This window comes from Molossus molossus, unplaced genomic scaffold (assembly GCF_014108415.1).
Source record: "Molossus molossus isolate mMolMol1 unplaced genomic scaffold, mMolMol1.p scaffold_m16_p_1, whole genome shotgun sequence".
Classification (NCBI taxonomy): domain Eukaryota; kingdom Metazoa; phylum Chordata; class Mammalia; order Chiroptera; family Molossidae; genus Molossus; species Molossus molossus.
The window spans coordinates 215,099,214-215,115,758 of record NW_023425344.1 but is presented as its reverse complement, the minus strand read 5'-3'; the positions used below and the strand labels follow the sequence as shown (position 1 = coordinate 215,115,758).

Here is a 16,545-nt window from a genome sequence, read left to right as displayed (position 1 = left end):
CTTCCTGGACTTGTATGTCTGTTTCCTTCACCAAGTTACGGAAGTTTTCTGCCATTATTGTTTCAAATAGGTTTTCAATTTCTTGTTCTCTCTCTTCTCCTTCTGGCACCCCTAAGATGCGAATGTTGGCACACTTGAAGTTGTCCCAGAGGCTCCATACACTATCTTCATTTTTTTGGATTCCTTTTTCTTTTTGCTGTTCTGATTGGGTGTTTTTTTGTTTCCATATATTCCAAATCGATGGTTTGCTTCTTGGCTTTACCTACTGTACTATTGAATCTGTGTAAATTATTCTTTATTTCAGTTAGTGCCTCCTTCATTTCTGGCTGGTCCTTTTTTATGCTCTTGAGGCCCTTACTAAGTTCGCTGAGGTTCTCACTAAGTTCATTGAGCATCCTTATAAGCAGTATTTTGAACTCAGCATCTGTTAGTTTGCTTATCTCCATTTCACTTAGTTCTTTTTCTGGAGATTTGTTCTGTTCTTTCATTTGGGACCTGTTTCTTTGTCTCCTCATTTTGGCTGCCTCCCTGTGTTTGTTTCTATGTATTACTTAACAAGAGGTATGGGGCTATCTGAGACCACATGCTGCTTGTTTGAAAGAATTTAGGAAAACAGGAAAACCTGAAGCAGGATCCAAGACAGGCCAATCCTATGGTTAAGCAACTGGCAACAGCTTGGGTGGGCCTGAAAGTTGGATGGGGCGGGGCCTGAGGGAATCACCAGGGTGGGGCAACCAGTATGAGCCAGGTTGCTGGAGTCCCAGATATGGCGGCTGTCTGCCGCCCCAGGGAAGGGCTCACCAAAGGAACAAAGGCCTCTGACAGCACGTTTGTCCCAGAGAAAGCCCTCTCTCTAGCCCTCGCTCCAATGCCAAACTGGTCAGTTCTTCCCTGTATGTCTCTGGCACCCCTCGAGGTGCCTCCCCTCTAAGCTTTGAAGAAGTGAGTCTGATAAGTCCTTGTGTGGGCCCTTTAAAAGGAGCTGCCTGGGGCTCCAGCCACTTCAGCCTCCCTGAGCCTCAGTTCCCATTGGTTTTTTCAGCCAGAAGTTATGGGGACTTCTCTTCTTGGCACTGGTGACCAGGGTGCCTGGTGTGGGACGGGGACCCCCTCAGTCCTCAGAGAGGACCTTCCCAGCTGAGGTATCCTCCGGATTTTTAATCCGCCACACGTGGGTGTGGGACCAGCCCGTCCACCTCCGCTCCTCCCCTCCTACCAGTCTCGATGTGGCAGGACTTCCATTCAGCTTGATTTAGGCAGTTTTGAATGATGGTTGTTCTGTAGTTTAGTTGTAACTTTGATGTGGTTGTGGGAGGACACGATATGCGTTTACCTACACCACCATCTTGACCGGAAGTTGGTGGAGGCATTTTAAAAAATAGATTGATTTTGTCTGTTATTATATGATAAAAAAACAGATGTATTACTGTTGTTCTTTCTTTCTTTCTTTTTTTTTTTTATCTTCACCTGAGTACATTTTTCAATTTTTTGTTCAGATAGAGTGGAAAGGGAGAGAGAGAGAGAGAGAGAGAGAGAGAGAGAGAGGGAGAGAAACATCGACGTGAAAGGGACACATCGAGTGGTTGCCACCCGCATAACCCAACCAGGGCTGGGGACAAACTGCAACCGAGGTACGTGCCCTTAGTGGGAACCAAACCTGGGTCTTTCTGGACCTCAGGCCGATGCTCTAACCACTGAGCAAAACCGCCCAGGGCATACTGTTGTTATTTCTGAGAAACGTTCTGTTTTTCTCATCTGCCTATATCCTTTTTATTCTTCTTAAGTTCCTCTCCTCAGACTCCATTGCTCTTATCCTGATTTTTCGACACACTCCGCTACCAAATTAATTTCCCTGACCCCACTTTCTTGGTTCCATTATTTTCTTGATTCCCTCACTCTCATGTCTCACATTCATAGTAATGTGCCTTTAATTTTATAATAAAATTCATTAGAAAATACTAAATCTACAGAATTTCACTTTATTGACAATTTTTAATATGAAAATTATCTATATTGAGAGGATCTTATATAACTAGTCATTTTTACTTGATATTAAGTAACATAAATATTTAAATTATTTAATCATCAATAATTAAAAATATTTCTTTAACTTAGGAAAAAATTCAATGAAATTATTCTTCCAGTAAAAACTTAAAAGATTTATTTATGATCGTAATGTTACTTTAATGATTTCTATTACATGCTAGTTGATTTACCTCTAAATAAATCTTTTTAACGTTTGAAGTATTTCAAAATCTAAAGCATGCTATCTATAGATAAAGTTTTAGTTTAAAATATTTTTGACATGTTTAGGAAGTCTTTTAAAATTACTATGTTTTAAACATGTGAGTGTGGTATACTAAGAACAACACTCGACTTAATCAGGAAAGGTGTGTTTTAGCTATGACCCTAGTAATTTAGTAATATTGGGTAGATCTGTTAAATTCTCTGGAACTCAGTTTTATCTGTGAAATAAGGAGTTTTAACTATATAGTATCTAGATCTCTTCTGGCTTTAATATATATTAACTTTTATTGAATTCATGGGGTGACATTGGTTAATAAAATTAAATAGGTTTCAGGTGTACTTCATCATCTGTATATTACATTGTGTGTTCACCACCCAAAGTGAAATCAATATATGTTAATTTATTATTTCACTAATATTTAATGTAATTCACTCTTCTCTTTAGAATTTTTGAAAAAGATGAACATGTACTTACATTGAATAAAACCTCTCAGAAAAGCCAATTATTTCTTCCAAGTGAATCTCAGAAATTAGTCAGACCAATGAATATTCTGTCTTCAGAACCAAGATTTATAGGTACAGTATCTGTTTATTTTCAAAAACAATTTTCCTTGCAAACACCTAGCAGAAGAAATAGAAATAAGCAATTTTAGTTATCATTTGGTATAACCAAGAACAAACTGCTAGAGACCTATCAACTCAGGAAAGTATCACTTTGATTTTTTTCTGACAGCAAACAAGACAGGCCTTTTATACTTAACTTTATTCTCTTCGAAAGAGAAATCACTCATATTACATTTTAAAAAGTGTTCTGATCTGTTTGCACGACCATCAGGAGGATGAATAATTATATGTCTCAGTTGTGTTACTAATATTAATGATTGAAAGTGGGTAGCAGACTTGTGTTAATGATATTTGTGACTTAGTCACTGAGATTTGAATCATGATTCACTCAATAGATTATATTATATTAAATACATTGTATTAGATTAAGTACTTTGGCTATTTTTGCCCCCTGGTCATTAATATCACCACTCTGTCTTTTAATCCCCATTATAAAGATGTAGTTTTGCCAGCTGGTTTTCATTTTACAGTCATAGTTATTGTAATAACTATTATATGGTGAGGAATTAAGATTTGTGTAATATTTTCATAATTCTGTATTTTAATTTAAATTAAGTATTCATGTGGCTTGATTTTTTAAATTACAAGGTTTGGTTAAATGTTGGGTATGATATATCTCTGGAGTTGATTTGAAGTTGTACAATTTAATAACCTAGATAAAAAAGAGGACAGTTCTGTGACACAGTCAAAGCTTGCCAGTATTGATTCCAAACGAAAAGAAAACAATATGCAGGTAGGTATTTCTTTTTTAATAGTATAAATACCTGCTTGCAATAAATGAGATGGTGAATGTATTGCATTTAGGACATGCTGTGTGTTTGTGTGTCTGTCTGTATCTGTATTATAAATATATTAAATCAACTATTAGTACAACCTCAGGGTCTAAAAAAAACAAGAATTTCAGCATGGCAGCCTGAGCATATACTGTAGCCTTCTCATGTATTCCTAAAAATAATAGAAAAGATATTTAAAAATACCAAGCTCTGTACCCAGTAGACCAAAAACTGTGAACCATTTCTGAAGGAGGAAAACAGGATTGGATCAAAGAGGGAAATTGTGGCCCAGGACTTGCATAGGAGAATACTCCTATAGAAGTTATAAGGATGAGAGCAATGAATAGGGTAATTGATTGGGTTACTTCAGTGGATGTTAGTTTAGTTAACATCTATTCATCTCATAATCCTTCTGCCTTTGGCCAGGCATCAGCAATGGGATGACTGTCCCCAGGCAGAAAAGTGAGTATAGAAGCTTGGGTTAGAGAGAGGTGGTACTCTGGGTAGTTCTTTATGTGCATGAAGAACAAGAAGCATACCACCCATAAAGCTAGCTTCTGGGGTGGCACATCTCTCTTCCTTCATTCTTCCTGAAAATAGTCCAGAGGGAAATTCTCAATGAAAAATACAATTGCTTTCCATTAACTCATAAATAATACACACAGATAAAGGAGTAGTAGTGACCAAAGTAATTAGTGAAACTTATTAATTCCAAATATGTATTAAAATTATGAAGCTTAAAAATCTGGTACTAAAACTCTAGATGATAGCAATATGGGATGAAGATAGGAAGTAAACAAGTTTACTCAAGTTCTGTTTTTAATTTGGGGATGGAAGGAGAAGATACAAATACTGACTAACTCTATATATTGTTGGAAACATGTAAATGTATGTATATGTTAAACATTTATGGGTAACCAACAGTAGAGAAATGTAATGTGTTACTTTTAAAACAGTAGAAAAAAAAAGATGAAACGAAGAAAATTAGTCCCACAGAAGGTAATAATGGGGGAAAAATAAAACAACTAGAATGTGTTTTAAATAGAAAAAATAAGGTGCCAAAAATAGTTCTGAATAAATCAGTAATAATAAAAATGAGACATAGGTGCTTCTATCAACTATATAAAGAAAATACAGCCCTGGCCAGTTTGGCTCAGTGGTTAGAGCGTCGGCCTGCGGTCCGGAGAGACCCAGGTTCAGTTCCCGCTAAGGGCACGTACTTCGGTTGCAGTTTGTCCCCGGCCCTGGTTGGTCATGCGGGTGGCAGCCACTCGATGTGTCCCTTCACGTCGATGTCTCTCTCTCTCTCCCTTCCTCTCTCTCCCTCCCACTCTATCTGTACAAAAAATGGAAAAATATCCTCAGGTGAGGATAAAAAAAAAAGAAAATACAGATATATACTATTAAAACAGAACAGCTGAAACAACTTGACAAATGAAGGCTGAAAATAAAAGGATGGAAAATATACATCAGGCAAATGCAAACAAAACCAAACCAGTTGTAACAATGCTATATAAAATAGAGTTCAAGATAAAAAAAAACACAACAGGATAAATATATTTCATATTTTTAAAAAGAATAATTCATCAAGAAGTCATAACAATGATGCACCAAATTATATAGTTTCAAAATATATAAAGCAGAAATCAATAGAATTTCAAAGAATAAATTGAATCCACAGTTAAAACAGGATTGCTCTATCAAAAAAAGTGCTGACTCTGAGTTTAGGATTTGAGTTTGGCTGCATATGAAATAATGTAAAACCAAACCATGAAATAATAATGTTAAACAAGATAAATATGTATTTTTCTTTTGCCTACCATGAAATTCTAAAGTGACTCAGGTTCACTTATCAGGGCTGATAGCACCATCTCCACATTTTCATTATTTCTCAGGCTACATCTATGCTTTCTTTTCCTGTTATCCTGAAATGCTTAGCTTTTGCTTCAAGGTCACATCATGATCAGAAGCTAACCATTGCAACTTTGCCATTATACCTGCCTCTGAGTCAGGAGAGAAGGGGGGAAAGGCTAGCAGATTCAGCCCCCTTTAAAACATTTTTTTAAATTGAGTTTAGAGAGAGAGGAACATTGATTTATTGTTCCACTTATTTATGCTTTCATTGGTTAATTCCTATATGTGCCCTGACTGGGGATTGAACCTTCAACCTTGGAATATTGGGTCGACACTCTAACCAACTGAGCTACCCAGCCAGGGTTCAGTCCCATTTTTAAAGATCCTTCCTGGAAGCTCTTAAACAATTTATAATAATGTTTCATTGGACAGAACTTAGTCATATGGCTACCTCTGTCTGGGGAAAGGTTGAGAAATATAGGTGGTTTTGTTTTTGTTTTTCATCAGAACACAAAGGGAAAGTAGATTATGACTAGGATAGAAAACTGGCAGTTTCTGCCACAGGAAACTATCAAGTAAGGTTAAAAAAAAATGATAAGTAAGGATGTAGAGGATGTGAATAACACAATTAGCAAATTTTGTATCTAAAATACACAGAATTCAGTTAAATTTTTGTTTACAGTATTCACCAAAATTGACCAATTGATATAATAAAAAGGATATCTAAACCAAGTCTAAAAAGTAGCTATGTTCACTTTTCCCAAGAAATGTTACAATGGTTTAGCATTAGCAAAATCTATCAGTGTGATTCACTACATTAACAGACTAATAAATGACTGCGGAGGTAAAAACAAACAAACAAAAAAGATTTAAAATAGAATTTTTAAAGAATGTTAGGGAGACTCATACTACCAGATATCAAAATGTTTACTTTTTTACTTTTGTTATTGAGATAATTCATATATCATAAAATTCACCATTTTAAAGAATACAATTCAGTGGTTTTTAGTATATTGACAGTGTAGTATAACCATCACCACTGGCTAATTCCAGAACATTTTCACCATCCCCAAACACTTTAAAACATTATCAAAATGCAGTAATTATAATAGTGTGGAACAAGAAAGACAAACTTATTAGTGGACTACATCAAAATAAAAAACTTCTGTATTACAAAAGATACTAACAAAGTTAAAAGACAGTGATGGAATGGGCAGGAGATTGGTATCCAGAATGTATAATATATAAAGAAATTCATAATAATTCTTACAAATTAATAAAGAAGAATAAAAATGGGTCAAAGAGAAGGTAGTTTACAGAAAAGGAAAGACAAAGGATCACCAAACAGAACTAGATGTTGACTTCAGGAGTACAGGGAAACGCAAATTAAACCAATGAGATACCTGGTTTCACCTGTTTTCAGACATCAAAACAATTGCTAATATCTAGTAAGGTCAATGATAGTGGGAGTATAAATTGGTACCACTGCTTTGGAGGAATGATTCACAGTACTTATTAAAAATAAAAATGCACATACTGTCCATACTGGCTCACTGGTTGAGCATCAACCCATGCACCAAGAGGTCACCGGTTGGATTCCCAGTCAGGACACATGCCCAGGTTGTGGGCCCGACCCCCAGTGGGGGGCATGCTGAAGGTGGCCGATCGATGTTCTCTCTCATCGATGTTTCTATCTCTCCCTCTCACTTCCTCTCTGTCTAAAATCAATAAAGGAAAGAAAGAATAAAAATTTTTGTAAATGCACATACTGAGCAGTGTTACTTCTTGGCATCTACTGTAAACAAATACTTAAAATACTTGTACAAACACTTGTACTAGGAGACATATAGAAACATGTATATTGTTTAAAACATACATCAAAAAAACACTTGTTCTTTAAGGGACAGGTGTTCCTTAAAGGACAAGGTCTTTTGGTCTTTTTCTGTCATCTGAAAGCCCAACAAGATGACAAAATTAAGACCAGTGGCTGTTATAACAAAAAATTAATGGGGTAAACTTTTCTATTAAAATAAATTTCATTTTGGACCAAATAAGAAAAATCAGGGACTCTTTAAAATGAGTGACTCAAGGAGAATTAAAGACTTGAAACAGACAATGTAATCATTAGTAAAGCAGTGGTTTAGATATTAATATTAAACAAAATTTAAAGTTAAAAATGAAATATTAGCTCTTTTATACATATATAAAAAAGAAAGTTTCAGGTTTTAATCTTTTAACCTGCTGGTTTGTATTCAGTTTGAGAGGTTATAGAGAATAGAGAGATGCAGAAATCAGGTAATTGGTTGAGAAAATGGTAAGATTTACTTGATTAGCCACGAATATGGGATAAAATATTAAAAGGTTTACCTTAAATGTAGAAACACTACCAAGCATAGTTATTATACTTGTCAAAAACATCCAATTCCTTGAGAGTTAAATCTTTTTTGTTTCCCAGTATTTCATTTAATGTTTTATATGTGGTAGTTTCAGTTAATGTTTGTAGTTGTTGATATTGATAAAAATGATGAAGAGGGTGACAAGGTTCTTGGAGAGCTCTGAGTAGTCATGGCAAGCAAGCCAAAAAAATTGTGTTGTTTTGTATAGCCAGTTCTAATGCTTAATTTCTGTTCTTTAGGTATTTAATGACTCTGCTATGAATAGCCACTCAAAACTTTCACATGTTATGGCTATTAAAAGTTCACAGAATTTTATGCAGTTCAGGTAACTTTTAAAAATAAGAAAATGCTTTGATTTCTGAAGTAATTTGTCAACTTAGCAAATAATATAAAATTATATTTATTGTATTTTAGATTTTTAACTCCTCAGGAACAGTCAAATTTCAATCAGTGGTTTGAAAAAGGAGATACAGGTATTTATTTACTATTTATATTTTTTCTAAGAATCGGGACTAACAAATTATATCAGATTTTTATACTATTCAAATATATTATTTGGATTGCTTGCATCTCTGGTTAACTGACCGTGCAAGCCTGGTTTTTAAGCACATTTTCACTTAAATAGAAAACAAATACATTTCATTGTAGAAAATTTGGAAAACAGAGAAAAACATATAAAATACAAAAATAACCACCACCCAGACATAAGCAACCCTATACATACTGGTGTATATTGTTGACTTTTTTCCTATGCATATGTATGTTTTGTTCTTTTACAGTTCCCCCGAAGATTTGAAATATGCTATGTATATAATTTTGTATTCTTTTCTTCCCAATTGATATGCTGTAGTTGAAGTTATTTTTCTTTTTTTTTGCATTTAAAAAATTTTTTTTTAAATTTATTTTTATTTATTTTTAAACTTATCTTTATTGTTGAATGTATTACAGATGCCCTCCCTTTTTCCCCATTGAACCCCTGCTCCCCAATCTCACCCCACTCCTGCCTTCCCCACACTATTGTTTGTGTTAATTGGTTATGCATATATGCATAGAAGTTCTTTAGTTTATCTCTTCCCACCCTCCCTCCCCCTCTTCCCTTTGAGGTTCATAAGTCTAACAATCAATTTGTACTTCTTAATTCCTTCATCTTTTTCACCCATTTCCCCAGCCCTCTCCCATCTGGCAAGTAACAAAAAGTTCTCTGTATCTATGAGTCTGTTTCTGTTCTGCTTGCTCGTTTGTTGGTAGATTCAATTGTTGGTAGATATGTGTTTATTGCCATTTTATTGTTCATATTTTTATTCTTCTCCTTCAAGAAGACTCTTCAGCATTTCATATAATACTGGTTTGGTGGTGATGAACTCCTTTAGCTTTTTCTTGTCTGGGAAACTATATGGCCATCGATTCTAAATGATAGCTTTGCAGGATAGAGTAATCTTGGTTGTAGGTTGTTGCTTTTCATCACCTTGAATATCTCTTGCCACTCTTTTCTGGCCTGCAAAGTTTCTTTTGAGAAGTCAGCTGACAGTCTTATGGGAGCTCCTTTGTAGGTAATGAACTGCTTTTCTCTTGATGCTTTTAAAATTCTCTCTTTGTCTAACCTTTGGCATTTTGATGATGATGTGTCTTGGTGTGGACCTCTTTGGGTTCATCTTGTTTGGGACTCTGTGCTTCCTGGACTTGTATGTCTGTTTCCTTCACCAAGTTAGGGAAGTTTTCTGTCATTATTTTTTCAATAGGTTTTCAATTTCTTGCTCTCTCTCTTCTCCTTCTGGCATCCCCATCATGTGAATGTTGGTACACTTGAAGTTGTCCCAGAGACTTCTTACACTGTGCTCGTTTTTTTTTTTTTTTATTCTTTTTTCTTTTTGCTGTTCTGATTGGGTGTTTTTTGCTTTCTTATATTACAAATCGATGGTTTGCTTCATGGCTTCACCTACTCTACTATTGATTTCCTGTAAATTATTCTTTATTTCAGTTAGCGTATCCTTCATTTCTGACTGGTCCTTTTTCATGGTGTTGATGTTCTAAGTTCGTTGGAATTCTCCTTAAGTTCCTAGTTCCTTGAGCAACCTTATAACCAGTGTTTTGAACTCTGCATATGATTGATTGCTTATCTCCATTTTGTTTAGTTCTTTTCCTGGAATTTTGTTCTGTTCTTCCACTTGGGACATGTTTCTTTGTTTCCTCATTTTGGCTGCTTCCCTGTGTTTTTTTCTATTTATTAGGTAGAGTTGCTATGTCTTCTAGGCTTCGTAGGGTGGCCTATTGTTGTAGGTGTCCTGTAGGGTCCAGTGGCACAGCCTCCCTGATCACCCCAGCTGGGCCCTCGAGGTGCACCCCTAGTGTCGACTGGACACCTTTCTGTTGTAATAGAGTCTTGATTGCATGTGAATGGGAGGGATTTACTCAGGCTGATCAGCTGCAAGGACTGGCTGTGCCCGCTGACCACTGGCCTCTGACTCCCTTGGAGGATCAGCTGTATAGGGGCCCAACACACAGAGCAAGACTTACTTCAGCTGGGCTCTGGTACACACTGAGTCCACTCATTGAATGTGTTGCTTGTGGAGGTTGTTGCGTGGTGGTGCTTCCATGTGGTTTGAAGCTGTCCACTGGGTGTGCTGGCTCTGGGGCAAGGTCAGCCTCTGCCTGTGTTCTACCCCGGGGCCATCAGGCATAAGCTACAGAGTGATTTACCAATGGCTGCTTCTTGTGCTGGGCTTGTAGATGCCCAGGCAAAGCCAAACTGTGAACCAAGGCTGGCTGCTTCTAGTGTCAGGCCTGGGGCCACTTAACAAGAGGTATGGGGCTCGCTGAGACCAGATGCTGCTTGTTTGAGAGATTTTAGGAAAATCTGAAGCAGGATCCAAGACAGGCCAATCCTGTAAAGCCACTGGAAACAGCTTGGGTGGGCCCAAAGGTCGGGTGGGCAGGGCTTCAAGGAATCACCAGGGCAGGGCAACCAGTATGAGCCAGGTTTCTGGAGTTCCAGATATGGCTGCTGTCTGCTGCCCCAGGGAAGGGATCACCAAAGGAATAACGGCCTCCACCATGCTCACATCTGTCCAGGGGAAAGCTGCTTCTCCAGCTCTCACCCCAATGCCGAACAATTCAGTTCTTCCCTGTATATCTCTGGTGCTTTTCAAGCTGCCTCCTCTCTGTGCTGGAGCTCAGAGGGAGTGAGTCCGAGTAAGTCCATGGTGGCCCCTTTAAGAGGAGCTGCCTGGGGCTCCAGAAACCTCAGCTTCACTCAGCCTTAGTTCCCGCTGGTTTTTACAGCCAGAAATGATGGGGACTTCTCTTCCTGGCACTGGAACCCTGAGCTGGGAGCCTGGTGTGGGTTGGGACCCATTGCTCCTCAGGGAGGACTTTCACAGCTGAGATATCCCCCTGATTTTTATCCACCACACATGGGTGTGGGACCAGCCTGTCCACACCTCCGCCTCTCCTACCCATCTGGATGTGGCTTCTTTAATTTCATAGTTGTAGGTCTTCCATTCAACTTGATGTCAGGTGGTTCTGAATGATGGTTGTTCTATAGTTCAGTTGTAATTTTGATATGGTTGTGGGAGGAAGCGATACTGCTTTTACCTACGCCATCATCTTGACCAGAAGTCGTTTTCAAGAGTATTTTTCCGTACCATTCAGGAGAATTTATTTGTAGTGAGTGCATAATATACTACTGTATGGATATGCTATACCTTATTTAGCCATTCTCTGACTTTGAATATTTTGTTGTTTCCAGGTTTTTTTTGGCTATTAAAATAATGCTACTATGTTCTTTTACATAAATCTTTTACTACCTTAGATTATTATCTTTGAATAAAATTATAGGAAGGTCATAGGATATATATGTATGCATTTATTATCCCAGAAAAGGTAGCTATTGGAACGCTGACACACCCTTTAAAATATTAACTCATTCTCAGTCTCTCTTTCTCTCTGTGTATATATGTATATGTATACGTGTACATATATATTTTTAATATATCATACACATGTATATGCATATTTTGGTAGCCCAGTAATTAATAATAATTATCCCATTCATACTCTATATAAAAGTCTTCATCTCTTCTTGTCTATAGCATGTGGTTTACTGACATTTATTTATTTATTTATTTATTTATTTTTTAGACATTTTTCGATATTTTGTTCAGATAGAGTGGGAGGAGGAGAGAGAGCGAGAAACATCGACATGAAAGGGACACACTGAGTGGTTGCCACCCACACGACCCAACCAGGGCCGGGGACAAACTGCAACCGAGGTACGCGCCCTTAGCGGGAACCGAACCTGGGTCTCCCTGGACCGCAGGCCAATGTTCTAACCGCTGAGCCAAATCGGCCAGGGCACTGACTTTTATTTTGACATTTTAAAAATGGCTCATCTGGCAGTATAAAATTTCTGTAAATTATGCATATTCAGAATGTTCATATAATAAACTATTTCTCACAGTCTGAATATAGGATTCAACCAATACAATATGCTTATTTCATGCAGATGGATCTTCTTACTGCTTTCTTCTGGAATAAAGAAATATATCTTATCTGCAGGGTGATCTGTTCCACCTGTTTATATAATCCTCCATATATGCCAAGCTGACAGAGTATTAGACAATGAAGGAATGGCTAATCTCTAGAAACAGTACACTTATGTGGGGAAATACATGTATCTATGTATCTGATGTAGTCCTAGTTGCCATTGAGCAGGTATAGTGAGGTTTCATACTCAAGAAGGCACATAGTTATCTTAAAAGAAAAAAGGCCCTGTTCAATAATTTCCAAGCATATTTTCTGAAGTAGTTAATATATGGTAAAAATAATAGTTGTGACTTAAATGCAAGATGCAAAACTATAAAGCTTTCAGATAAAGTAGAAAAATATCTATTCAAGATAAGAAAGGGTTTCTAGTAAATAAGAATTTAAAAGCCCAATCATAAAAGAAAGATTGATAAATTTGGCTATATTAAGATTCAGAATTTCTGCCCAGCCAGTGTGGCTCAGTGGTTGAGCATCGACCCATGCACCAAGAGGTCGCTAGTTCGATTCCTGGTCAGGGCATATGCCCAGGTTGTGGGCCAAATTCCCAGTGAGGGGCATGCAGGAGGCAGCCAATGACTGTTCTTTCTCATTGATGTTTCTCTCTCTCTCCCTCTCCCTTCCTCTATCTCTAAAATCAATAAAGAAAACAAATTTTTTTTTAAAGATTCAAAATTTCTATTCATCCAAAGACACTTTGGAATGGAAGCTAGGTCACTAAGTCATCAAAAGACACTATAAAAATAGTGGACGGCAAGATGACTTAGAACTGTTGAAAGACTAGTTTCCAAAAATGTAGAAAGAACTTCTACAAACCAAGAAGAAAAAGAGACAACCTAATTGGAAATATGTGCAAAATAGACAGATAGGCACTTCAGATAGAGAAACTTTTGTGGCAGGCAAAGATCTAAAAAGTTGCTCAGCAAATCAGGAAACTGAACAGTAACACTACCGTGAAATATCATTACACATCCACCACACTAGCAAAATTCAGAAGTCTGATAATACTAAGTGTTGATGAGAATGTGAGGGAATAGGAACTTTCATAACTAGTGGTAGGAGCTGCCATTTATAAGTGACCGTATATTGAGGCCACACCTAAATTATAATTGGAGCTAATAATTTTGTCTTGTGAAGTTAAATGATTTCCTAGGGTAACTCAGGATGGTCAGTTGTCACAGAAAAATTGATAAGTAGTTTGGAAACTAAACTTTGAAAATAGTTTAACATCTGGTAAAATGAAAGATATGCATGCCCTATACCTTGTAATTCCACTCCTAGGTATATATGTAGAGAAACACAAGTGCATACTTGCAAATGTTTATGTAAAAGAATGTTTGTAATAGCCTCAAAGCAGAAACACCTCAAATGCTCATTTGCAGTCAAATAGATTGATACATTGTGTGGTGTTTGGACAGTGGAATTCTTTACATCAGTAAAAGTAAGCAGCTATGTCTATGTGTAGCAGTACAAATGAATCTCACAGCATATGCTAAACAAAAAAAGCAAGATAAAAAGCACATATTATTTCATCATGTAACATTTTAAAACAGGAAAAAATAAACTATATTGCTTAGGTGATATATATAAAGGAAATTATTATTACAGAAGTCAGGATAGCAGTTATATCTGAGGAGGAGGATATGAGGAATATAGGACATTTTAGAGTACTCATAATTTTCTATTTCATACATGGTGGTTATATGCGTGTTCTCTTAATAATTTTGTTTGTTAAACTGTTCACATAGGTTTTATTCTCTTACTATGTATCATGTTGAATTATGTGAAATTGCCATTTTTGTAGGACAATTTCATATGGACTAACATGTTTTATTTATAATTAAATTGCAAAAAGAAAAAATAGTTTGTTCTCATATAACAGATGCTGAGCGTGAAGATAAAGGGGAAGTAAGACAATTGAAAGAATCAAAATTTACTTCACAAGTAAGTCAAATGTTTGACTTTTAATTTCTCAGCAAAACATTCCAATTTAAAATGCTCTGTTTACATTTTTATTTCAGATTTACTATAATGAAGATTATATATGTGGCCCTGGCCAGTTTGGCTCAGTGATTGGAGTGTCGGCCTGCGGACCAGAGAGTCCCGGGTTCGGTTCCCACTAGGGGCACGTACCAAGAAAAAAAAAAAAAAAAAAGATTATATATGTGAGATGTACATGTTATTAGCTTAGTAATCAAGTAGCTGTGGTGTTACAGAATCTATTCCTTAGAGGAGTTTTAGATTAAAAAATGAAGCTACCAAAAGTTTACATGAAAATACATAGAAAGTTGTCATTAATAATTGACTATATATATATTGACACCACAACTAAATCATAATGGAAGAAAATAATTTTGTTTGATAAGATTGAATAATTTACCAAGGCAATTTAAGACCAATGGTTACCATAAAAATAGCTTCAGAAAATTTTTAATAATGGAAATCTTTAATGATGATTTGTCTAGACAGTGTATACCAACTTGATCATACTAGAGGTTAAAACAAGAGAAATAAATGGTATTTACAAAATAGTCATGGGGAAGTAAGTAAAGCATAGGAAATATAGTCAATAATGTTGCAATAACTATGTATGGTGCCAGTTGGGGTAATGGAAATATTGTGGGGAACACTATGTAAAGTATATGATTGTCTAACCACTAAGCTATACATGTAAAACCAGTACTTATAAATAAATTAATTTTAAAAAGAACTTAAAAACAAACACAGAGAAACAACATAGTATTTTGCTATAAAGAAATATAGGTAAAAAGCACATTTAAATTTTTTTGGTGGAGTGTCCCAAACCGTTTCTATAATGGGATTTGGTATAACAAACATGTTTTAAAAATCACATTGCTAGCATACAAAATAATGTAAAGAAAAATTTGTTATTTAAGTTTTTAATCTTTGCCAAGAAAGTAGTATAATGAATTTATAAGGCAAAGAAAAAAAAAAGCAAGCAACATAATGAGAGCAAGATTGCTTAGAAATAAATTACTTCTCCTTTTCAAGGAGATATCATATACAACTCTTGACCCAGAGCATGATGTGAAAATTTACAAAGAAAAATTATTCCTAATCATTTTTCTTATGCTTATCAGTTATTTTTTCAGGTAGGAGTAGGAGAGGTGAAACTGGGAAGAAAAGAAAAATTAGAAAATTACATTTTTTTCCCCCGTTTTTGGACAGATAAATTTTGGTATTACTTTCACCAACTATTCTTATTTTACTTATTTTGTCTATGAAATGATAACATCATACATTAATATGATGTTTTCCACCTCGCACATTTTTATATATGTGAATTTACTAATGCAATAACATTCCTTTTTATAGTTTTCTGTTACTTTGAATTTGCAGGTTATTTATGAAGAACATTTTGAGAAGCCAATAGATAAGGATGAAGTAGAAGAAAGGGCTGAGAATTTTCCACAAACTCCTGAAATTCCTTTATTTTTAAGAACTTCAGAAGAAGTGAAAACACCTGAATCTTTGAAGCAATCACTTTTCCCTAAAACACCCCCATTTGAAATGTAGGATTTTAATTAATAATTATAATTAAAGAATATGTATTGAGTTATATAAATAATTGATAGGAATAGTAAAATGCCTAGTACCTTTAAAAAGTTTTTATTAATGGAATATTTTGTATATACAAAGGAGGTAGACACTAGTATAATGAACCAACATACCTATCACCCTGTTTGAACAATTATTCCGTTATTAACATTCAGCCATTCTTGTTTCATATATCCTCTACCCCATTTTTCCTGCAACATTTAGTTGAAGATGGCATAGGTCCTGAGTACTTACCTAATATAATCATCTAAATATTTAAGATTTTCCAAAGGATTAAAAAAAAACCTATGGGAGCCCTGGCCAGTTTGGCTCAGCGGTTAGAGCGTTGGCCTATGGTCCAGAGAGTCCCGGGTTTGGTTCCCGCTAAGGGCACGTACCTTGGTTGCAGTTTGTCCCTGGCCCTGGTTGGGTCGTGTGGGTGGCAACCACTCGATGTGTCCCTTTCACGTCGATGTTTCTCTCTCTCTCTCTCTCTCTCTCCCCCCCGCCCCCACTCTATCTGAACAAAAAATGGAAAAATGTTCTCGGGTGAG

The 16,545-nt window shown here is 36.1% G+C and overlaps 1 protein-coding gene across 1 annotated transcript in view; it reads left to right on the top strand.

Annotated features, from left to right (window-relative positions):
- The window catches only part of CUNH14orf39 (chromosome unknown C14orf39 homolog), a 51,531-nt gene that overhangs the window by 23,978 nt on the left and 11,008 nt on the right, over positions 1-16,545 (top strand). The window contains exons 9-14 of the mRNA XM_036274158.1: positions 2,693-2,823; positions 3,528-3,604; positions 8,134-8,219; positions 8,309-8,367; positions 14,316-14,377; positions 15,794-15,966. Of these exons, the coding sequence (XP_036130051.1) occupies positions 2,693-2,823; positions 3,528-3,604; positions 8,134-8,219; positions 8,309-8,367; positions 14,316-14,377; positions 15,794-15,966 (588 nt within the window). The remainder of the gene's footprint in view (positions 1-2,692; positions 2,824-3,527; positions 3,605-8,133; positions 8,220-8,308; positions 8,368-14,315; positions 14,378-15,793; positions 15,967-16,545) is intronic.